Source organism: Alnus glutinosa, chromosome 12 (assembly GCF_958979055.1).
Source record: "Alnus glutinosa chromosome 12, dhAlnGlut1.1, whole genome shotgun sequence".
Taxonomy (NCBI): domain Eukaryota; kingdom Viridiplantae; phylum Streptophyta; class Magnoliopsida; order Fagales; family Betulaceae; genus Alnus; species Alnus glutinosa.
This window is the reverse complement of record NC_084897.1, coordinates 24,541,198-24,564,467: the sequence shown is the minus strand read 5'-3', so window position 1 is coordinate 24,564,467 and position 23,270 is coordinate 24,541,198. Positions and strand designations below refer to the sequence as shown.

General features: G+C 37.7%; 3 protein-coding genes and 1 long non-coding RNA gene across 5 annotated transcripts; 2 read left to right on the top strand and 2 right to left on the bottom strand.

Annotated features, from left to right (window-relative positions):
- Positions 1–557: 557 nt before the first annotated feature.
- On the bottom strand, positions 558–2,588 carry LOC133851918 (uncharacterized). The gene is made up of 3 exons (XR_009895856.1): positions 2,529–2,588; positions 2,018–2,348; positions 558–1,175 (listed from the first exon to the last, which is right to left on the bottom strand). It is a non-coding gene; the product is annotated as an uncharacterized LOC133851918 (long non-coding RNA).
- A 1,417-nt stretch (positions 2,589–4,005) lies between these two features.
- LOC133851917 (pentatricopeptide repeat-containing protein At5g65560) lies at positions 4,006–7,142 on the bottom strand. The gene has a single exon (XM_062288544.1). It carries the CDS (start codon positions 7,052–7,054, stop codon positions 4,298–4,300), a length of 2,757 nt encoding a protein of 918 aa, XP_062144528.1. The 5' UTR covers positions 7,055–7,142; the 3' UTR covers positions 4,006–4,297.
- Positions 7,143–9,113: 1,971 nt separating this feature from the next.
- Positions 9,114–16,711, top strand: LOC133851285 (RNA-binding KH domain-containing protein RCF3-like). 2 transcript variants are annotated; one of them, XM_062287621.1, is made up of 10 exons: positions 9,114–9,779; positions 10,180–10,626; positions 10,739–11,014; positions 11,693–11,866; positions 13,113–13,562; positions 13,753–14,028; positions 14,721–14,924; positions 15,052–15,134; positions 15,815–15,926; positions 16,139–16,711. In XM_062287621.1, exons 1-10 carry the CDS (start codon positions 9,234–9,236, stop codon positions 16,313–16,315), a joined length of 2,745 nt encoding a protein of 914 aa, XP_062143605.1. In that variant the 5' UTR covers positions 9,114–9,233; the 3' UTR covers positions 16,316–16,711. The 2 variants fall into 2 exon arrangements, with proteins under 2 accessions (XP_062143605.1, XP_062143606.1); XM_062287622.1 differs by having other exon boundaries at positions 16,132–16,711.
- A 1,325-nt stretch (positions 16,712–18,036) lies between these two features.
- On the top strand, positions 18,037–22,412 carry LOC133852703 (pentatricopeptide repeat-containing protein At5g65570-like). Its single transcript, XM_062289461.1, is given in 8 exon segments — positions 18,037–18,422; positions 18,424–18,481; positions 18,483–18,644; positions 18,646–18,845; positions 20,474–20,804; positions 20,806–21,288; positions 21,291–21,686; positions 22,362–22,412. Coding segments are annotated over 8 exon segments (2,028 nt in total). The 5' UTR covers positions 18,037–18,075.
- The last annotated feature ends 858 nt before the right edge of the window (positions 22,413–23,270 follow it).

Sequence of the window (23,270 nt, the reverse complement as noted above, 5' to 3'; positions counted from 1 at the left end):
ATATTAGTAAGAATAAATCCATCTAATATGCAAGATATATATCTAGATATATAATCCATTTTTAGATAATTCAGCACGTTGATAGGACACAAGTGTTAAGATTTCGACATTTTAACCTTTTTTGGAGCATTTATATCTGGCTGAGCAAATGTTTTCTCCATTTTAGCTAAAAGCCTACATTTTTCTGTTTTAGTTACCAACTTTTTTAAAGCCTACATTTTGTTTCTCTTTTGCCGGCTTGATGACTGAGGACTGTTCAGTGTTCTGTTGATATTTTCACACTTAGACACTAATTGGCGAGGAAGTACAACATTAAATTCATTAATTAACTTGATTTACAAGGGGATCACTATCATTTTGAACGAATAGTTCTGATGAATCAACATTTTTGGGGCGCCTGCCATCCATCTCGACAGTGGAAAAGATTGCCCTTGGTTTCTCTTTCTGGAAAAAAATCCCTGTAATGCTAGTGCATGAAAATAATAACGAAGAGAAAAAAGAACAGGGTACACAAGAAGTGCTACAGGATTGTATTAATATAACAAATTGCTCAATAATTAATTGAAAAAAAAGAGCTAAAAGTGATGAAGATAATATTAGGCACTTAAGCATACATCAATATACATCAATTTACAAACAGTTCTGTAAAATTTAATTAGGAATATAAACTGAGATCCTCATTTGTAATACCTCTAAAGGAGCTCAGCTTCCAGACCTTTTTGACACTACAGATCAGTTCTGTAACTCGTTTTATGACAGTTACAAGATTTGTTCGATTCTGCATGCAAATGCATGTGACCATAACCAAGCAATTTGACTAGAAATACAACAAACAAAAAAGCTTCCATATGAAGAAACGCATTTGTTTCCAATCAAAAGGAACAAAATCAGACGAAACTGGTGCGTATGGTACCTCTTCCACTCTTGGTTAGTGGGCAAGCATATGTTATGAGGCTGATTACCATTGAAACGCAGACTCAACAATCTTTTTTGTTCCCGTCTTAAGGCACCTGTGGGGTAAATGCCTGGCAGATCGCCAATCTCGATCAGAGCAGATGACTTGAGTCTTCAGATTATAGATTCAATTGTATTGCCCTGTAGCCAACCACGTAGTCATAGCTCTAATGCTTTCATATCACCTCTAGCTCCCTTCATCCGTGGACAGGATATGTTGCCTGCCAGAGGAACAATACTATTAATGGGCCATGGAAGTGGCTACAAAAACTTGGAAACCTGAAAGCATGTGAATGCCTCATTGGTCTCTCGAACCAAACCTACATTATATGCCTAAAAGCACATAAATGCATTCTGATTTAATTATAGTATCCTTAAGATTAGTCACAGTCTGGGAATTTTCATATCAGAAAGAAAAGGAAAGATGAATATTGCATGCAAATGCATCTGCACCTCATTGGTATCTCAAACTTGACCTACATTACATATGCAAATTCTCAACGTGAGATACAATAACGGGAATCCAAATTTTCAGTAAATATAATGAACAAATCTCAAACTTCCACGACAGGCCTTCTAATAGTAAACGGGGGAAGAGGATTAAAGGATCATCTGCAGATGTAATCTTAACTAACGGGCTTCCCCTGTAAAATCTTAACAGGATCATCACCTGATTGCATTGAGACAAACAATTTGGTAATTGTCATCCTATTTTCAGCCAGTGGCAGGAAAACACTAACAAATACAGACAAGAAGAAAAATAGTGGGATATGCTGGGTCAGCATGTAATGCCTTCTTAATTAAGAACAAGCAGGCCAGAACACTAAGGTGCAAACATTAGAATGGATAAGTACGCAAAATGGCAGACAAGAAGTATTACAAATTTGGTTCATTCTCTGACTTAATAATTCAATAAGTAAAGCTAAATAATGTATTCGGCACGTTAGCATGCATCAATTTACATACAGTAAAACAATGTAACTACCCTGTTTATCATAACATTTGAAAAAGAATATAATCCTTGTTCTTATACAAATTCATGCAGCCACATGCATTCATTTACCTCAATCATCCTTCTTTGCATTGATAGCTCAGCAGATCCATCTATTTGCCACTATGTGGTGAGCTTCACATAAATGCACATAAAACCTTTTCACTTGGGTGCAGAGATAGAGGAATTGGATCCTCCCCATTTTAAGTGAAATGGAAAGGAGCCATTTCATAGTCAAGATTTTATTTCACAGATATGATGTCACGTGGTGAATATGTTGTCACATCATTTAAAAGTTTTGACCATAAAATGACTCCTCTCCATTTCAAGGCAAATGGAGAGGATCCTTGTCCAAAGATAGAAGACTAGAGCACCCTGTGCTCAAGAACCAGCAAAACACATCCTGTAAAGTGTGAAAGAATAAAAAAGGTTAAGACTAAAACATAAACTAATTATGAAGACAATTATCTTAGTATATATTCCAGGAAAAGTATTCCCTCATTTTTCCTGAAAAAAAAAGTGAAAAACAAGAAAAAAGAAAATAAAAGAAAGAGAACTTCCATAAATATATTTATAATCTTACTCTTCACCATCTTCATCACTTTAATTTCCTTTGAGAACAATACTGAAACTCTGCCAATTAGCATTACAGAAGTTGTCAGCCTACAACTTTTTCCAAATTTAAGTATTTATTTAGCAATTAGAAATCCACGGCTACTTTGCACAGTTGCCCAATATTTCTCTCCTAAAGTTCTTCATAAGATTTATATATAAATCCGGATTTGATATTCTTCTATAATCTATATTATTCAGATTTTCCATTTTTTTTACTGTTTATTTCATTGTTATTATTATACTTTATTTGTCCTTTTTTATAAGTTACACCCGCACTTAGTGAGTCTTGAACCCATGACTACACCTTCCATCTCATTCTTACAATGGGAGAAGGTGAAATTTGAGCAGGAACTCATTGGCTAATTTAATATTTGATTAGTTTTCTTTTATCCTTTTTTTCTTACTGGCAGGATCATTTAGTCTGAGATGAGTAAACTCTGCCAAGGCAACCCCCAGTCACACCTCTTCTCTACCAGTCTTCCTTCTCTGCTACATCTTTTTACTGTTTTCTTTTATGAGTTTTCTGGAGTTTGGAACTCATACAAGGGTGGTGCACACTGTTATAAGAGTGGTGTTGCATACAGAGAGTGGATTTTTCAGCAATATGAAAAACTATTTGCAATAACGTTTGCTAGATGATTTAGGGGGAGAAGATTATAAGGGTGAGAGTCAGGAGATCTATTAGTACCTCAAATATATGCACACATACCACCAAAAGAAGGGGGGGGAAAACAAATCTGTACTCATTACTGTTATTTTCAGAAATATGCTGTGCAGTAATCATTGCCAGACTACAACCAGACCAGATAAGTTATCGTAAATCTGTCATTAAACAAATCGGGGAATATCGTCACAAATAAATTTTAAGTAATATGGTCACAATTTATTATGTGACCCTGACGTTTAGTGCATAAACATTTACATATCTCAAGATATGAAGTGCTTATAACTGTGTTCAGTTCATTATCTAATAATCATTCATAGCAATTTAGCAGTTCAACTGCTCTAAGTTTAAAGCTGTAAGGAACAAGCCTTCAGAAGACTACCAAAACATTATTCCATCAAATGTAATAAAATGGCTTTCAAAAGTAAACTAGGTGAAAAGCTAGTTCATCAAGTTCTCTTTTCAGATCATGACAGCAACAGTATGAATATCAGACACAGCAATCAAACAGTTCACTAATAAAAATGGAAAAAGGAATAGTAACTACTGAACCAGGGATCTCAAAGCTTTAAAATAAAATAAACTATAGAATCCAGTCAAAGATTATATATTGAAATTCAAGAAAGTAATACTTCAAGCCAGTAGAATCTGAGAACTTAATTTTCTTTTTCAGATTCCACTTAAAGTAGCTTTGATCAGAATTTTTTTAATTAAAAATGAAAGCAAAAGTACCAGGACAAGAAATAAAGAATTTACAAATCAGAAGAGATATTCACTTGCCTCCTGATGTTCAATAAAATTTGTTTGCCTAGTGTGGTGCTACTGCTCCAAACAGCTGATAGAACATCCAAATTTCTGTGTTTCTCAGAAAACAGCTTCTCCGTGACAATCTAACATGAATTTCTCTGCTAGAGCAACAGGCCACCTATTTGTTTTGAAGTTGTGTCCAAAGAATCTGGTGTTCCATCAATATACTATTAGCCCCCATCGTCAAAGAAAAACAGCAATGGGAAAGGCCTCTTTCATCATAAATAAAAACAACTATAATGGAAACAATACCAAGAATAAATATCTTATTTTCCATCAAGTCCCTCAATCAACATTGAATATGTTTGAGGATGAACCTGGAAACCCTTATTTTCCATGATATCAAATAGCTCTGAGCATCTATTAACTAGGCCCCTCTTGAGCAAGCCATCAATTAGAAGCTTCCAAGCTACTTCATCGAGATTATACCCACAATGAAGCAAACCACAAAAAACAGTTTCAGCCTTCTCTTTATTTCCTTCATCATATAGCCCACAAAGAAGCAGTCTGCATGACTCTAAATGCGGTAAATGACCAAGCTCAATCATTGTATCCACCAATCTTACAGCTTCCCCATACATATTCAATACACAGCAACAATTAAGAAGCGAGTTATAGATATGTTCAGTAGGAGACAATCCTCTTTCTTGCATATGATTAAATAACTTTTGGGCGACTTCTAAGCGCCCGACTTTGCAAAGTCCTATAATGAGCTTGTCATAAGTGTTAACATTTGGTGCACAACCCTGTTCAACCATTTTCTCAAAGAGCTCCATAACATTTTCAAATTCCATCATCTTCCAAACATCTGCATTATCAATTAATGCAGTGTTTAAAACCAAATCAAGTTCCACAGAGTTGTTATATTCTTTTATCCGCTTTTCATTTGAGAGATGCTTGATTAAATATGAATAGATATAATGTGAAGGCTCACAACCAGCATCAAACATGCGCTTTAGAACATCAAGTGCACGATTTATTAATCCCAGACGTCCATATGCATCCATTAATAGTGTATAAGTCAGCGAATCTGGTAATATTCCTTCTTTATTCATCTTAACCATCATATCCTCTGCTTCTTTCAATCTCCCTTGGCTGCAATACGAATGAATAAAGGCAGTATAAGTACAGACATCAGGCTGGCATCCCGATGAAACCATACGATTGAGTAACCTATTAGCATGGTCAAAGTCACCTTCTTTCAACATTTCTGTAATGAGAATTGTGTAAGTAATAACTGTGGGCTTCACATCCATCTTTACCATCTTGTCCACAAGCAACAATGCTTCCTGCACTTTTCTGTCTTTGCACAACCCATCTATCACTACATTATAAGTGAATGAGTTTGGCAAACAGTCCTCACTAAGCATTCTATTCAGCAAAGATTGAGCATCATCTATTCTCCCAACCTTGCAGTACCCATCAATCAAAGCAGTATATATAACTTCATTCACCTTTATGTTGTTCTCCTTGAAAGAATCAAAGAGGGAACGAGCTTCTTCTATCCTCCCTCTTTTACAAAGAGTGTCTATGAAAATATTGTAGGTCCACTCGTCAGGAACAAAACCATTTTCTTTCATAATGTTAAGCAACCTATAAGCAGTATCTAAATGACCTGCTCTACACTGCCCATGGATTAAGGAATTATATGTGATAAGGCTTGGTGAAAGCTTCCGCTCCAGCATCTTATTAAGCAACATCATTGCCTTGTGCATGTTTTTCTTCTTAGAAAACCCGCATATCAACTCATTGTATGTACGAGCATTTGGACTACACTTATTTGACTCCATCAAACCAAAAATTTCCAATGCAGCCTCAGTCATTCCCTCCTTGCAATACCCATCAATCAAAGCATTGTATGTGACCACATTGGGAACCAACCGTTTCTCTAACATCCCATGTACCATTTTTCTTGCCTCATCAAGCTTATGCTCCTTACACATGCTATCGATTAGAACTGTGTAAGTATGAACATTTGGCTCGCAACCTTTCTCTTTCATCTCCTCGAAAAACTTCAAAGCTTCAACCTTCCTACCCAATCCACACAATGCACATATGATAACAGTGTATATCCGAACCGTCGGACGACAATAATCCTCCCCCATTTGGGAGAACAACTTAAGAGCCTCATCAATCCGTGCGGCTTCACAAAGCCCATGAATCAAATTAGCATAAGAAACCTCATTTCTTCGACAACCCTTTTGCGGCATAAGCTTAAACACCCTGTAAGCACTATCTACATCCTTATTCCTACAATGCCCCAATATCAACGAAGTGTATGTAAACGTATCGGGACTCAACCCGGCCTGCACTATCTTACTCACATACAACCGTGCCTCAACCACATTCCCCAATTTACAATACCCATTAACCATTGTATTCAAAGTATATATATTCGGCGGAATCAAATCCTCCAACATCTCAAAATATACGCCCTTCATTTCCTCAACCATAAGGAACTTCGACAACGACATTAACAGCATGTTATAGCTCTTAAGACTAAGCTTGAACCGAAACTCACCGTCTTTGCGATTCATCCTCCGAAGTGCGTCCAACACGAATCGCGCATCGTCGGGCGATTCGCACGATCTGATCATCAAAATCCGAATCTTCTCGGCGGCACCGAGATGACCGAAACGAACGAGAACGTTGAGCAACGAGGAGTGTGAGTGAACGTTGTGACTGAACCCTGGCTTTTGGGAGATCCAGTGGAAGAACCCTAGGGCAGTCTGGGGATCGAGGTCGAGGGTAAAGAGGGTAGAGACATGGGAGGGGGATATGGAAGGGATTAGGTTCTTGAGGGAGGGGTGTTTCTGCCAATTGGGGCGGGAGAGGATGGAGAGGAGCTGGGACGGGAGATCGATTGGGTCCGGGTGGAGATGGTCCGCGGGGAGAGAGGCCACGGAAAAGAAGGGTTTGACGAGTAGGAGAAAATGGAAGTGGAGGAGGGGCTCGCCTGGGGCGATAATGGCCGTCGTATTTCTCATCTTGGTGCATCGGGCGGCGGTGAGGAACCCATTCATGAATGTTGAATGGTTGTGTGTGGCTATGGTTCTCGACGCATTTGAGTGTATTCGGAAATGGTCTGTGGCGGCTGCGATGAGGAGGCAGCGGAGCATGGCAGTACAAAACTAGAACGGATTTAAAAACGAATTGCGATAAATCTTAGTAATTTTTTCAAGGTTCAAATTTAATTTACATTTTTTTTTTTTTAATAGAAAATTTAGAATTAAATATTGATTGAAAAAATTATATGAATATTCCTCGTAGTCTCATCAAGATAGCTTTTTAGTTATTTTTTGGTGAGCTAATTTGATGAAAATACTAAAAAATCACTCTCAACAGTCTCATAACTTTAACTAAATGGTTTTAGTGAGTGAAAATACTCACCAATTTTGTTTCTCATTTCTTTTTCACATGATCACAACACATTTTTTTCTTTTATTTCTTCTCCCATCTCTCATCTCTCATCTCTCTTACACGATAATGTCCCTATTTCATGGACACGAAGGTTTTTTTTGTTCCTGACATAAACTTTGTAGTTATTTTATTTATCTTTTCTTTCTTTCTTTCTTGAATTTAGTTGAGAAGCAAATGAAAACTTTTGTGAATTTCTTAGCAATGATCTACTCTCAAGATGAAGATGTATGATAACTTGTTGTATGAAAAGATTAAATAGAGAAAGAATAAAGAAATATGAAAAAATATTATTTAAATAGAATAGTGATAGTGAAATAGTTAAAATAGTGAGACTGTTGAAGGAATTTTAAAAAAGTAGCTCATCATATTAGAGAAAAATAATTTTTAGTTACTTTGGTGAGGCTACTATGAATGCTCTAAAGCATGTCCCATTAACAACGTTGTTCTTATTTTTAAAGAAAAGTGCATATATTTTCCTCAAATTATCATATAATTTTTAATATTATTTAAACTTTTGATTAAAGCAATGTCACTTATAAAAAAAACTACCAAAAATTTGTAATATACTTCTTTTGTCCCACAAAAATACTCTTAAAAGTTCGCAACAAACAAAGAAAAACCAAAGTGGCCACGTGGCTTGCGACCCACAAATTAATGGCTGTGGGTGGGTCCATAATTTTTTTAAAATGTTTTTCTAAGTCTTTTAAGAATATTTTTGTCATTTTGGGTATAGAATAAGTTTATGATACTTTGAAAAGTCATTACTTCAATTGAAAATTGGAACCACATTTCAAATTGCCTAATAATTTGAAATGATGTGTAATTTTTCTTATTTTTTATTTGGTGTTGTTTTGAGAAAACGAGCACAACTCCCTTCAATCGGTTTGGTATTTTCTTTTTTTTCTTTTTTGCTTTTTACCAAAACAAACTAAAAATATTGATATATAAATCAAAACACAAAATATTTAAAGCTATTTTTTTTTTATCTTTGTGTTAAATTAAAATATTGTTTCAAACAAAAAGCAAGAACAACCGTCCAAAAAGTTTTGCCAAATCAACATTTTATTTTTATTTTTATTTTTTTATGCAATATTAGGTGATCGTGTTGTGAATTTGGAGTCGTTGACCTTGTTTTAATTTGCGGATTCGGTTTTTATGTGGTAGTGTAAACTACCGCATAGATGTTGTTAGTCTAAAACAACATCTCGCATAGAAGCCGAATCCTTAATTTGCAACATTAATATGATTCAGCTAAGCTCTTCATTTTTTTTTTTAAATAAAAAAAAAAAGAATAAAAAGTAGTTTTTAATTACAAGTCCAAATAATCCGAAAGGGGGTTTCTTAGCACTAACATCGTTTAATATTATTATGGTATTGTATCATATGGATTTTTTATAATTCTTATTTATTGTTTTTAAATTAAATGTGATAGAACGTTGTTATACCAGTATTTACCATTTTTATAATCTAACTTTTATCATCTTAATATTTATTATATATGTCGTATTAATTAAAAATAATAATTAGTATTTAAAAGATTTTTACAAAATAAAATGCGTTAATTAATAATAATACGGGGCACCGTTTGGCGATTCTTTTCTTTTTGCCAGAGGCCTTATTTAATATCCTCGCGCGCTTTATAGCGCAACCTCGTTTGTTTGGTTCTCAGTATGTGAGGTCCGAGCCAACTCCGCGCGCTGCGAACTAGCCGTGTACTGTACATACCTCCAAGTTTCAGTGCTTGTAAAGCAACGACCCCAAACACTCCCTCTAGAGAGAGGTATGGAAGATTCGACTACTTGTTCATCGCTTTGGGACCAACCGGACGACGCCGTTTCATCAACGCAACAACAACGCAAGGGCTCGCACAAGCGGGGCCATCCCAAACGGCAAGCGACCAAGCTCTCACCGAGCCAGGCGGCCTTCCGATTCCTCATCCACGTGTCGGCCACCCGCGGCCTCCTCGGCCAAAACGGCGCCGGCGTGTCGCGCATCCGGAGAGAGACCGCCGCCAGAATTCACTGCGAGGCGGCAGCGCCCGGATCCGACCACCGGATCGTCCTAGTCGTCGGATCCGCGTTGAAAGCCCAGCGCGAGGTGTCAAGCGCTCAGGAGGCGATGCTTAAGGTTTTCGAGAGGGTTTGGGAATCGGCGGTGGCGGAGAATGAGATTGAGGTATGGTGGAAAATGGTGGCGCACAAGTCTCAGATTGGCCCGGTAATGGGGAGAGGAGGTAAGAACATCAAAAGAGTGAGCTGCGAGAGCGGCGCTCAGGTCAGGATCTTCCCGGCGCCGGATTGGATGGTCAAGGACTACGAGTTGATTCAGGTGAGAGTGAGAGAAAGAGAGAGAGTTCTTCTAACCATGGGGTTCAGGCACAATCTGTTTGCTTCTCGGGAAAGAAAACGAGAGAAACGAAAGCAGATGTGCGAGAGGAAAGCGAATTACTTTTAGCATTTCTTTTCTTTTTTCGCTTTTTTTAGAGCACCAAAGGGAGCTTTTGGTCCCTACGTTGATTTGTCGCTTTTCTCATGAAGTTTTTACTTGAGTCATAGATATCGTCTATAATGCTATATCAATCTCTATAATTACTTTATACTGGAGCTATAATCTCTATCACTTACATATTTTCTCTAGAAAAATTTACGCGAAAGTAAAGTAGAGTCTGATTAGCATCACAGTATAGCCAATCTACTAAACAGAGGAAAATTTTGCTCTGTGGCGGCAGATTACTGGTGTTGCTTCGGCTGTAAAGAAAGCACTGATTGATGTTTCTAACTGTCTCCAAGACTGTCCACCGTCAAACAAATCCATAACCTCGTTAACCAGAACTCTTGGAGGTTCTTCCGAGGGCTCTTCCCACGTAGCCTCCCCTGATCCACATGCAGATCTTTCTCCATATTTTAGTTCGCCTGGAAACTCAGGGATTAGTGCTTTGAATAGCAATTGGTCAATACGAGCTGACGATGGAGGAGATTCCAGCCAAGACATAAAGGGTACACAACAACAAGAAGTTGTGTTCAGAATGCTGTGTACTAATCATGCAGCTGGTTGGGTGATTGGCAAAAGAGGGGCCATAGTCAGAGCTCTGCAGAATGAATCTGGTGCTTCTATAATGTTTGCAGCTCCTTTAACCGAGTCCGGCGAGCGTGTGGCCATCATCTCTGCTTGGGAGGTTTGTCATGCTACCATAATTCCTGGAAGCTCTACCATTAATTCTCATGCTAGTGGAGTAATTTTGTATAAATGTGCTATCATTGATCTGGGGTTGACTTAATTTCTTGTAGGACCTTGAAGCAGCCTGCTCTCCTGCACAAAAAGCCGTAGTTCTTCTATTCGCTAGAATTATTGAGGCTGTCGCTGATAAGGGATTTGTATCAGGCTTGAGTGAGGGTAGGCGTGTAATGGCTAAGCTTTTAGTTGCATCAGACTTGGTTGGTTGTTTGGGTAGCAATGACGGTGAGGTACTTTCAGAAATGAGAGAAGTCACTGGTGCTGACATATGGGCATTTGAAAGGGAGCAGACTCTGAATTGTGCTTCAGTTAATGATGTAGTAGTCAAGGTGAGATTACCTCTCATATTTATCTAAATTAAACTGTGATATATGAAGGATCTTATAGTATTAATCAGCACAATTGAACAAGAGCTTTTTGTGAGCTTTTGGTTTTGATAATTGCCTTGTGTGTTGTGAAAAGTTTCTTTATTTTCAGTGTTTATGAAGTATGTTTTCTAGTAAACCATATATTGTCCGTTCAGTAATTTTCTTTCGTTATCCTGTTTGTTCGAGATATTACAATACATTGATACATGATGATGTCTTTTTCTTTTCAAAACTCTACGATAACTCTGCTAGAATTTTGTGCATGTGATCTGTATGCTTAATTCGAGCCAAATAAGAAAAGAAGAAGAAGAAATATTTATATGTTTACTGTTGGGGAATCCCATGTGTGTATGTGTACACGCATGCGTGATATCTTCCTAGTCTTATTGCTTTATTTTTCCTTGTGATTTTATCTTGGCAAATTATATATAACAACAAAATTTGGATGGCTAATAGCTATAAAGAATGGAAGGTTATATCTTGTGATGTTGATGTTGGTGGATTGCCTAACTGGTTGGCAGCCTTTCAGGCATTTAGGGAGACATATGAATCCTTATTTCTAACTTCAACTGGTAAGAAACTTTTGATGCCACCTGCTAGCCAAATTTATACTGAAAAGGGAACGTGTAATTTGTGCAGATTACAGGAGAGTATAAAAGTGTAAAGAATGCTCTGTTTCAAGTCACTGGTTGTCTGAGGGATAGTCAAGTGAGAGCAAAGAAGCCTTATATAAGAGTGACTGAGGAGCCTCTGAGAAATGATCTTGTTCCCAACAACATAGGTGCTCTCTCTTCAGCATTGAGGTTACAGCAGGTGGAAATCCCCCCCACAACCCCCCTGTTTGCAGTTGTCGTTGCTTTCTCCAGCTTCTTCAAAAGTATATAGTTCACTCCACAGGCCTCACTTCAAACGAAAATTCTTTCTTTTCAAAAGCAAAAGATCAACATAGAAAAAAGGGAAAATTATATTTTATCTCCCAAATTACCGCCTGTTTTGTAATTAGCCTTACAAACTGTCAACCTCCAACTCCGGCTTCCCAAAGTACCAAAACCTTTGAAAAATGCTCCATTTGACGAAATATCCCCATATTACCCCTGCCCCGTGTCATTTTTCCATTAAAAAATAATATGTTTTTAAAGAAGAAAAGTAAAAATAAAAAATAAAAAATAAAAAATAAAAAATAAAAAATAAAAAATAAAAAATAAAAAATAAAAAATAAAAAATTAAACTAAAAAAAACTTAATTTTTTTAAAAAAATAAGGAAAATGGGGTGGCCTGTTAATTTATTTATTTATTATTTTTTAATTGAAAAATGACACGTGATAGGGGTAATATGGGGATATTTTGCTAAATAGGGCATTTTTCAAAGGTTTTGGTAGTTTGGGGGGCCGGAGTCGGAGTGTTGGCAGTTTGTGGGGCTAGTTGAAAAATGGGTGGTAATTTGGGGGGCTAAAATGTAATTTTCCCTAGAAAAAATATGTAGATTAGGCAACTAATAGCAAAAGTAAAGGGAGATGAATTGATTCAGGTGAAAGAGAATTCTTTTGGCCATGGGATTCAGGCCCCATGTTTGGTTCTCTGGAAAGAAAATGAGAGAAATGAAAGCAAAAGTGCAATAAAAAATGCTTTATGGAAGTGAAATACTTTTGGAATTTCCTTCTTTTCCTTCATTTTTGCTTTTCTTAGAGCACCAAAAGGAGGCCAGAGCTATTAGTGCCCAATCTACTTATGTCCTATGCTAATCTATTACTTTTGTAGTAAGTATTTTCTTTGAGAAAGAAATTCCGGGACATAAATATCGACTTAATGGTATATTTATTTATATGATTACTTTATATTGAAGCTTTAATGGCAATTTTCATGAATATTTGATTAGCTTTGGTTCGACACCTTATTTTTTTGTTGCCAACTTCATTAAATTTTTTCTTAAGGTAATTTTACCTGAACATAAAATAGAATCTGGTTCACATCAAAGCTAGACTGGTAGACATATCTAAGCAGAGAAAAAATTTGCTCCTTTTTTCCCATCTGAGAATTTGTTTGCACTGTGAGGGAGCAGATTACAGATGGCTTTTTGGCTGTAAAGAAAGAACCGGATGGTTCTACTTGTCTCCAAGATTGTCTATCATTAGGCAAAGCCCCAACCCCTTTAAGAAGACCTCTTGGAAGCTCTTCCTATGGAGCCTCTCCTGAGCCGCATGCAGAGCTTTTCTCACATCTTAGTTCGCCATTACCACCTTTGCCTGGAAATTTGGGGCATAGTGCTTCAAATGCCAATACATTGTCGACACTGATACGTGCTGATGGAGTAGTTTCGGGCCAAGACAGAAAGGGTACACGACAAGAAGTTGTGTTCAGAATGCTGTGTTCTGGTCATGCGGCTGGGTGTGTGATTGGCAAAAAAGGGACCGTTGTCAGAGCGCTGCAGAATGAAGCTGGTGCTTCTATATCATTTTCATCTCCATTAACTGAGTCCCGTGACCGTGTTGTCACCATCTCTGCATGGGAGGTTCGTTGTGCTATTGTAATTTGTAGAAGCTCTACCATTAATTCTGACACTAGTGGAGTAGTTTTTGTAGAAATATTCTACATTTGTTTTTTAAAAAAAAAATTCTTTCTGGATCACAAACTCATGCACACACTCACAGTCCCCTATATCATCTTTATCATTGATCTGGGGTTGACTTGATATCTTGTAGAACCTTGAATCAGCGTACTCTCCTGCACAAAATGCTGTAGTTCTTGTGTTCTGTAGAATTATCGAGGGTGTCATTGGAAAGGGAAATCTATCAGGCTGGAGTGAGGGTAGACCTGTTACAGCCAAGCTTCTAGTTTCATCAGACTTGGTTGCTTTTTTGAGTGGCAATAACGGTAAGGTACTTTCAGAAATGAGAGAAGTCACTGGTGCTGACATACTGATATTGGAAAGAGACCAGATTTTAGATTGTGCTCTAGTGAATGATGTAGTAGTACAGGTGAGATTACCTTTCATATTTATCTAAATTCAACTGTGATTTTTGAAGGATCTTACAGATTCATATTTATTAATCAACACAACTGAACTAGAGTATGTTGTGAGATTTTGATTTTGATGATCACCTTATGTTGTGAAAGTGTTGTTTTATTTTTGGTGTTTATGAATTGCTTTTTTCTTTTCTTTTCTTTTCTTTTTAAATTTTTTCTTTTTAAAACCATACATTTTCCATATCAGTACTTCTTTTTTGGGTTATCCAGTTAATTTTGAGTTATTATAATTCTTAGATACATGATAATTTCCTTTTCTTTTCAAAATTTTAGGATAGCCCTGCTAGATTTTTCTACATGTGATTTATATGCTTAATTTCAGCTAAGTAAGGAAAGAATAAGAGAGATTTATATGTTCATTGTAGGATACCTGCATGCGTGATACCTTTCAGGTCCTTATTGCTTAATTTTTCTTGTGATTGCATTTTGGCAAGTTGTCGTCTACCAACAAAACTTCGACAGCTAATTGTTATAAAGAATGAAATCTATATCTTGTGATGTTGGGCGATTGCCTAATGTAGATGGCCTTTCAGGCATTTATGGAGAGCTATGAGTCCTTGTTTTAAACTCCAACCACTAAGAAACTTTTGGTGTCAACTGCTAGCCATATTTATACTGAAAGAAAAACATGTAACTTGTGCAGATTACAGGAGAGTATAAAAGTGTACAGAATGCTTTGTTTCAAGTCACTGGTAGTCTGAGGGATAAATTTTTGCCCAGTGAGGTGTTCAAAGAAGCAAGAGCAAAATCCCGCTGTGTAAGAGTGAACGAGGGCCCTGTGAGAAACAACACTGTTCCCCACAACAAAGGTGCTGTTTCTTCACCACCGTTGTTGCAGTTGCCACAGGTGAACCCCCCCTCTCTCTCTCTTCCCCTTCTCATCGTTTTGCAGTTGTCATTGCTTTCTCCAGATTCTTCAAAAATACGTAGTTCACTGTAAGGGCCTCAGTGTTTTGGGGTGGCTATAATTGCAGACTGTGGGAAGAGGACAAACCGCAGGGATTTCAGATCATGAAAGGTGCTTGACAACCTTTGGTGGTGATTTAGAGCTCGGGAGGTCAGTATTGTGCAACTACGGAAGCTGTCCTTTCTTTTCTTTTCTTGTCTTTTCTTTTCATACAAGTGAACCAAGGGAGGAGTGAGATTGCTCTGCATGCACTTTCTCATATAATATATTCAAAGTTTGATATTTGGATAGTTCTAGGTGGCTGGATGGGGACTACTATAGGTAGGGCCTCAGTTGAAGTGCATATATTTCTATAATTTAGGTATAACAGCTTTAGTGTTTATTAACTTATGCAAAGGGTGATGGTTTAAGATGATTACTTAATATTACAGAATTTTTAATATCTAGATAAAATAAGAGAAAAGGGACAAAGAGGAAGAAAATTGGCATCTTAATACTTATTTGAAAAAAAAGGGCATTGTTTATTGATTATGGTGGTGCTTTTATACTGAGAACCAACCTGTACTTCTATCCCTTAGCAAAATGCAATGGGTTGATCCAAACTCCTTTGGATGCTTTCCCTCAGCTTCTTAGATGCAAATCTATTTCATTTTACTAAAAACATAACAGTGACGTATTGGGGCCGTTGATAAAATTAATCACCTTTGATAGAAAATCAAAAGATTTAACATTCTTTAAGACCTATTTAGCTGCAAATATCTGCCCTTCAAAATTTCCATACATTTATGTGTGTGTATATTATAGATATTGTTTTTTTTTTGTGTGCGCAGTGGAAACAACCTTGCTACTGTGACAAATACAACGGTCGAACTTTTGATTTCTGAACATGTTTTTGGCTCTGTTTACGGTCAAGATGGGACCAATTTGGATCGCATAATAGAGGTAACTACCTATACAAAGACAAAAGGAATTATTGTTGTGGTTCTGTGGACTGTGTTGTATTCATCTTTTACGCTTTATCCTCGTGAATAAGCATAAACACGCTTATATGCATCCACACATAAACATATAAACATTTTCATTTAAATTGTGCTAACCCTTGCAGTCAGTTAGATCTTTTACCTCTTCATTTGGTAATCTGAATCAGATTTCAGGTGCAAAAGTCGAAGTGCATGATCCTCGTCCTGGTGAAAGAGAAGGGAGGGTCGTTATTTCAGGGACACCTGATAAAACCCTTGCAGCCCAGAGCTTGCTTCAAGCCTTCATCCAATCTGCAGGGAAAACACCATATCATTAGTCTCATCTCATTTAATCATCAAGTGATTGATTGACAGCTAGGTTGTGTTGCTCACTTTAGTTGTCCTTTAGGAGTAGCTGTTATCGGTGCATTTCTCATACTTATGTGCAGATTCTACTTTAAAGCTCTTATGGAAGAGAATCTGAGCAAAAAAGGAAATTAAGGGCGTCATTCACTCACCTCTCACAAATCAACTGAGAAAGAAAAATCCGGCCCGGAATTTTGTCGATCACCTATTGAGCTTGCGGAGCGAGGATAATTTCTTCCTTTTACGGTGGTGACTTCCACGTTAATAATAATCATAGTTAATACGCACCATGTAATTACGGGATTGTCTCTCAATTTTCTTGTATATATCCTATTGTGTAATCTACATGATCAATCATCAAGAAAATATACAGTTTGTATGAAGTTTTTCTTTCTTTGTTTACCTTCGTCGTTTTCTCTGGTTTTTAACATGGTACTAGATACGATCTCTAAGAGCATTCCTACTAGCCTCACCAAATTTTACTCACCAAAATAGTTAAAAACCATTTTTCTCTATTCTGGTGAGCCATTTTTTTAAGTTCTCCCAGCAGTCTCACTATTTTAACTATTTAATATTCTATTTAAATAATACTTTTTTAGATTTCTTTATTCTTTCTCTATTTAATATTTTTTTGAATATTTGTCTTTTCTTAACGATCATATTCTTAAATACTTGTCTTATTTTAATGGTCATGTTTTTAAAAATTTGTCTTTTTCTAACGGTCATATTTATAAATATTTATTTGATCCTAATAGTCATATATTTTAAAAATTTATATTTTCCAAATGATCATACTTATGAATATTTATTTTATGCTAACCGTCATATTTTCGAATAGATAAGCAAGTATGCCACATGAAACTGCAGAGGCGCTCCTTTGTATCAGGTCATGGACCCATCGAGGAATCAAGTTGAAGTTCAAGTCCACTGAGATAGACTATGAGAGATTGATGGAATTGGCAGCTGCAGCAGATAATAGTAATGCTGCTTATGACGTGCGCCGTATGTGAGGGAGAGAGACAGAGTCTCGAAAATATTCAGCAAATAGAACCAACTTCGGAACTAATCGTGAGCTGTGATCGTGTGAGTGAGAGAAAAGTAAAATTGGTGAGGGAGCTGGTGAATGGATATTATTTGTCAGAATTGGCGAGTAATTTCACTCATCAAAACTTTTTAGTTAAAGTGGTGAGGTTGCTAAGAGTGTTTTTTTCGTGTTTTCATCAAATTGACTAAAAATTTATTTTGGTGAGGTTACTAAGAATGCTTTGAAGGCCTACTCTATTTCAAGATTATTTTGTTCTACCTCCTGCAAATAGAGTCCAGCCACCTTGGGGTAGCCGAGACCATCCCCCGAGCATATTTGGAGTGACTGAACCAACTCTGTCCATTTGAGGTGATTCGGCCACCCCACTCCAGGAATTTTTATTTATTTTTGGTTTAAATACATATATTATTATTATGAGTTAGATGTGTCATAATTTAATTAGTGTTCACGTGATATTTGACTATTTTTATAAGAAATTAGACGAAAGTTGTATGTAAGGATCTGTGTGTTATTTTTTATTTTTTTGCATAGGACGGCGAGTTCTTGTAATATTTTATATTACATAGAACTTATTGCAAATTAGTGTAACACGTAGATTGATTTTGAATTTTTCTATATTTATTTTATGAAATTTTTTACCTTAAAATCATATTATTATTATTTCTCCTTCCCCTACCCTAAGCCACAAAACCGTAATATATATATATATACCATATACGACATGCAAAACAGTGCTCTTTCAGTTTCTTCCTCCCAGACGCGGATGCAACGCAGTCCGCACTCTATAGCCGTTTATTTCCCCATGCTCTTGAATGGGTACACGAGCTCTACCGTCCAAATCAATGTAAGCAGACTAGGCCAACTTAACCAACTCCACCTCAAAGCTTTTACGTGCTTTGGTCAAAACTCCTTTGGCGCCTCTTTCAACAGCACAAGCCTCACCGAGGGCGCCTCACAGTCTTACTCATCTCTGATTCAAGTTATTCAACTATGTACGGAGGAGAGGTCCTCAACAGACGTGGGGAAAATCCAGACCCGCATAATCAAATCTGGTTTTTACCTAAATGTAGGGCAGTAAGCTTATGGATGCGTACGTTAAGTGCGGTAGTGTCGAGGATACTCGTCAAAGTATTCGATGAATTGCATAATAAGCACATAGTTACGGGGAACTCAATGATTTCTTCTTACGCTAGCCATAAAAGGAGTAAAGATGCTATTGGGCTTTATGAGAGGATGGCTTTGGAGGGAGTTTTACCCGATGAGTACACGTTCTCCAGTGTCTTCAAGGCTTTTTTCTGATCTGGGTCTTGTACTTGAAGGCCGGAGAGCTCATGGGTTGTCCGTGGTTTTGGGTTTGGAGGTTTTTAATGTGTTTGTTGGCAGTGCTCTTGTTGATATGTATGCTAAGTTTGGTAAATTGAGAGATGCAAGGCTTGTGATGGACCGCGTTGCGGAGAAAGACGTGGTTTTATTTACAGCTTTAATTGTTGGTTAGGGGTGTGCAAATTAACCGATTACCGCCTACCGAACCGCGACCGAACCGAAATTGACCGCCTACCGACTTAATCGATAAAATTCGGTTCGGTAGTCGGAAGAGAATCTTTTTACTGAATATTGGTCTGTTTGGTAGGCGGTCGGTTAAGCGGTTAACCGAATTTTCGAACTGACCTGAACCGAAAATTAACTGACTGATTACCGATCGGTTAACCGACCGTCTATATTGAAACGACGTCGTTTTAGTGATAAAGAAACAACGTCGTTTCAATTGATTTTTTTAAAAAACCACAAAATGGTCAAAACGGTGTCGTTTTGTTACACATGAAATGACTCTGTTTTGTATGGAGTATATATTCATCGCATTCTTCCGCTCTTCATCTCTTTCGACTGTTTCATGATTCGTGAATCGTGAACCTCCTTGCCCAGTTGCCCTAACCTTGACGGTGTTGACGCCTTGATGGACGGCTTTCGGGCTTTGGCAGTCTGGCTATCCTGATTTCCGGTCCCGACTCCCGGATCCCCTCTCCATTGATTGGCCATCGCCATTCCATAATTTCCATTTTCCATTTGGATTTGGCATTTTCTTTGCTGCCGCTTGCCGGCTGCGGCGACGCCTCCCCGGGACCCCGAGTCCTCACGACCCCACAGTCCCCACCTGGCCACCTGTGAGTCGGTGACCTTACTGACCTAGTCATCTGCCCAGTGCCGAGTCGCCGACTGCTCAGTGCAGCAGTGATGGTGCTTTGCTTTCCCCACGTGACAAGGGCTCCACCAGGGTTACATTTGAGTATTTCACTATTTGACATTTTGATTCATTTTTCAATTTGGTCTTTGGAATTTTGCACAAAGGCACAGCCGCACAAGACACAAAGCAGTAAAACTTGAAAGCACAACACAATTGTACATAATGCATATTTCGAATTTTCAGTGTTTCACAGAATCACAATTCACATTTGCAGTCACCGACTCACCGAGACCACTACTATTCTGCCACTGGACCACTTTTCCAGTTTTTCTTTTTTTTTAAAAAAAAAAAAATTATGTAAAACAGTAAAAAGGACTCAAGCCTTATTGCCTTAAGGTTAATAAGGTATAAGAAATTAAGAAAATAATTTTGATTTTCAGTTGAAATTTTGAATGGGCTAGTTGATTTTCAAGTGTGGTTACTACTGGTGGTGCTGTCGTGCTGGGCCTGCTGGCCTAGACTGCCCAGTGGCCCTGCTGAGTGCTGAGTGCTGGCTGGCCAGGCTGGGCTTGCTGGCAAGTGGCAAATAGCCAAATGGCCCAAATACTGTCTAAAAAATAAACCATATTGATATAAACCTTAAAATTATTTTGAGTCTTTGACCCATTAAAAAAATGAGGCCCAAATTAAGAAGGGCCAGAAAGCCCATTTTAAGGCTTAATCTTACCCAAAACCGATTAACCGACCGCTTTAACCGATCGTTAACCGACCGCCTACCGACTGTTTACCGACCGCCAAAACCGAAAATTTCGAAATTTTTCCTTGTCGGTTAAATGTCGGCAAATTAACCGACTTAACCGACCATGTCAGTTAATCGAACCGACTTCGCCGATTTAACTGAATTTCGAACCGCTGCACACCCCTAGTTGTAACCAACATACAACCAGCACGGTGAAGAGGGTGAAGCTCTCCAGGTCTTTGGAAAAATGATCAATGAAGGAGTTAAGGCTAATGAGTTTACTACTGCAAGCATCTTGATCAGTTGTGGGAATTTAAAGGATTCAAGAAATGGGAAATTGGTTCATGGTCTAGCCATGAAATCCGGCTTCGAATCTGCTGTTGCCTCTCAGACTTCACTTCTTACTATGTATTCCAGATGTGGCTTGATAATTTATTCTTTAAAGGTTTTTAAACGCTTTTCTAATCCGAACCAGGTGACTTGGACATCTCTTATGGTGGGTCTCGTGCAAAATGGTGGCCGGAAAGGGCATTGCTTTGGCAAAATTTAGACAAATGATTCGCAGTTCAATAATCCCTAATTCTTTCACTTTATCTACTGCCCTTCAGGCATGCTCAAAGCTTGCAAAGCTTGAGGAAGGAAGACAAATCCATGACATAGCCACGAAATTAAATTTGGATAGAGATAAGTATGCAAGTGTCGCCCTCATTGACATGTATGGTAAGTGTGGAAATACAGAAATGGCAAGGTCTGTTTTTGATGCTTTGATTGAATTTGACGTGGTATCCGTTAATTCCATGATCTGTAGTTATGCCAAAAATGGTTTTGCATATGAAGCGCTTGAACTACTCAACACAATGAAGGATTTGGGACTTGAGCCCAATGACGTCACGTTTTTGAATGTTCTCTTAGCGTGCAACAATGCTGGGTTAGTTGAAGAAGGCTGCCGAATCTTTGCCATCATCAGGGACAATCAAAATATCGAATTGTCCACAGATCACTATGCTAGCATGGTATGGTCGATTTGCTGGGACGTTCTGGGAGACTTGAAGAGGCTGAAATGTTAATAGAACACGTAAAAGATCCGGATGTGGTCCTATGGAGAATACTTTTAAGTGCTTGTAAGATTCATGGAGCAGTGGACATGGCAGAAAGAGTTGTAAATAGAGCCCTGGAGTTTGCTCCAGAGGACGAGAGGACTGATGCCCTGCTGTCGAAGCATTATGCTTCCTGTGGAAATTGGAACCAGTTTATTGAGGTGAAAAGTGCAATGAAGGATATGAAGTTGAAGAAAATTTCTGCAATGAGTTCGGTGGATATTGATAAGGATGTTCATACTTCCAAAGCTGAAGATTGGTCTCACCAAAGACGTAAAAAGATACCTGAAATGTTAGAAGAACTAATTGAGAAGGTAAAAAAATAAGGGTTTTATTCCTGATGCAGATTTGTGTTGTAGGACTTGGATGAGGAGGAGATGTTTTTGGTATCATGACAGTTGGATGCTATCCATGGCTATTTCGCTTCATGGTATTGGAATCCTCAAGAACTAAGTTATGAAGATTCTCACACTTGGCCAATTAGATTTCTCATCTGAAGTAGTCGGTTGATGAATTGCTAGAGATGCGGAGAGATTTCATCGTTTCCAAGATGGGCTTTGTTCCTAGTGAGATTATTGATAAAATTATGGCAGTATTAAGTACTATGATATACTCTTATTACTTATCAAAAATTAAGTCAGATGTGCTCCTTTGGCCATAACTAGAATAAACAGAAATATATAGAAGAAAAGAATGCAGTGCCGGGAATGTCCTCCATTCTTTTTTCTGTTTCATATGATTTTGAGCAACTTCATCCTCTATACGTTGGCTAAATAGAGAAGGTAAGGAATACATAAACAGCATTCCATTAACCAACTAAATAAAGTTAAATTTGAAATTTGGATTCATTTTAGATCCATACATGCAGTAACATGCTGATTAATGTGAGCACTAAGATAGGATGTCAAAAGAGTTTTGGACGTTGGGCTTGGCTCACCTTTGTATTTCAAGGTGTATTTATTGTCGTTTTTATTGTCCTATATATGCAGAAGCAGGCTTTTGAAGATGTAAATGAACATGTTGGGCAAGATGCTGCTTGAAGTGTGCACTCATGAAGAGTGAAAGATAATGGAATCTCTTGCCTTCCCAAGGGAATAGCACTGTGCAGAGATATTCACTGAAGGGACCCCTGCTTCTTTAATCTGATCTTGGGGTAAACCATAGACAGTGCATCAATCAGGAAGCGCTCCACTGCAGTGGAAGCTCTAAATAGCACCGGAATTCTTAGAAAGGGGAAAAGAAAAATCAGAATTGTAAGTGTCTTCTTCCTCCTCTCTTGAGATGTAGAGAAATAGATGAAAGGCTAGAGGAGTTGGTCGGAAAAGTTAAGGATCTCAGTTATGGACCTGGTACATGATTTGTTTTGCAGGGACTTGGATGAGGATAGGGCATAATATCATCAGAGTGAAAGCTAGGCGTAGTTTTTTCTTTAAGGGTGCAGAAATAAGGCTACTGGTATCTAGATTCTCAAGAACTTCAGTTTGTGGGATTTATCAAACTGACACAGAATTCGCCCACCAACTAATTCATTCTGTAACTTATAATTGATCCTCAGCTACATCATGAGCCACTGGCCAACGATTGATCCACATGGATGTGTTTCTCAGTATTGGAGACAGGTTAGGATTCAAGCTTCTGTTTAATTTAGACATGAGTTAATTATTAAGTCAACATGTACTATGTTAATGATTTTAGATTATTTTATGTAATTTCTTATTCTTCATCTGTCTAATAACTTCATTTTAAATTAAAACAAACAGATAAACAGGAGAAAGTAAGATACAGTGATACACTAGTGAATGTTCATGTCAAGAAAATTTTTGCTTTATTTGGTCCATTTGTATTATTCCCATGTTTTATGTGAGCTTCATAACGACAGGGTTAGTTTATATACATGC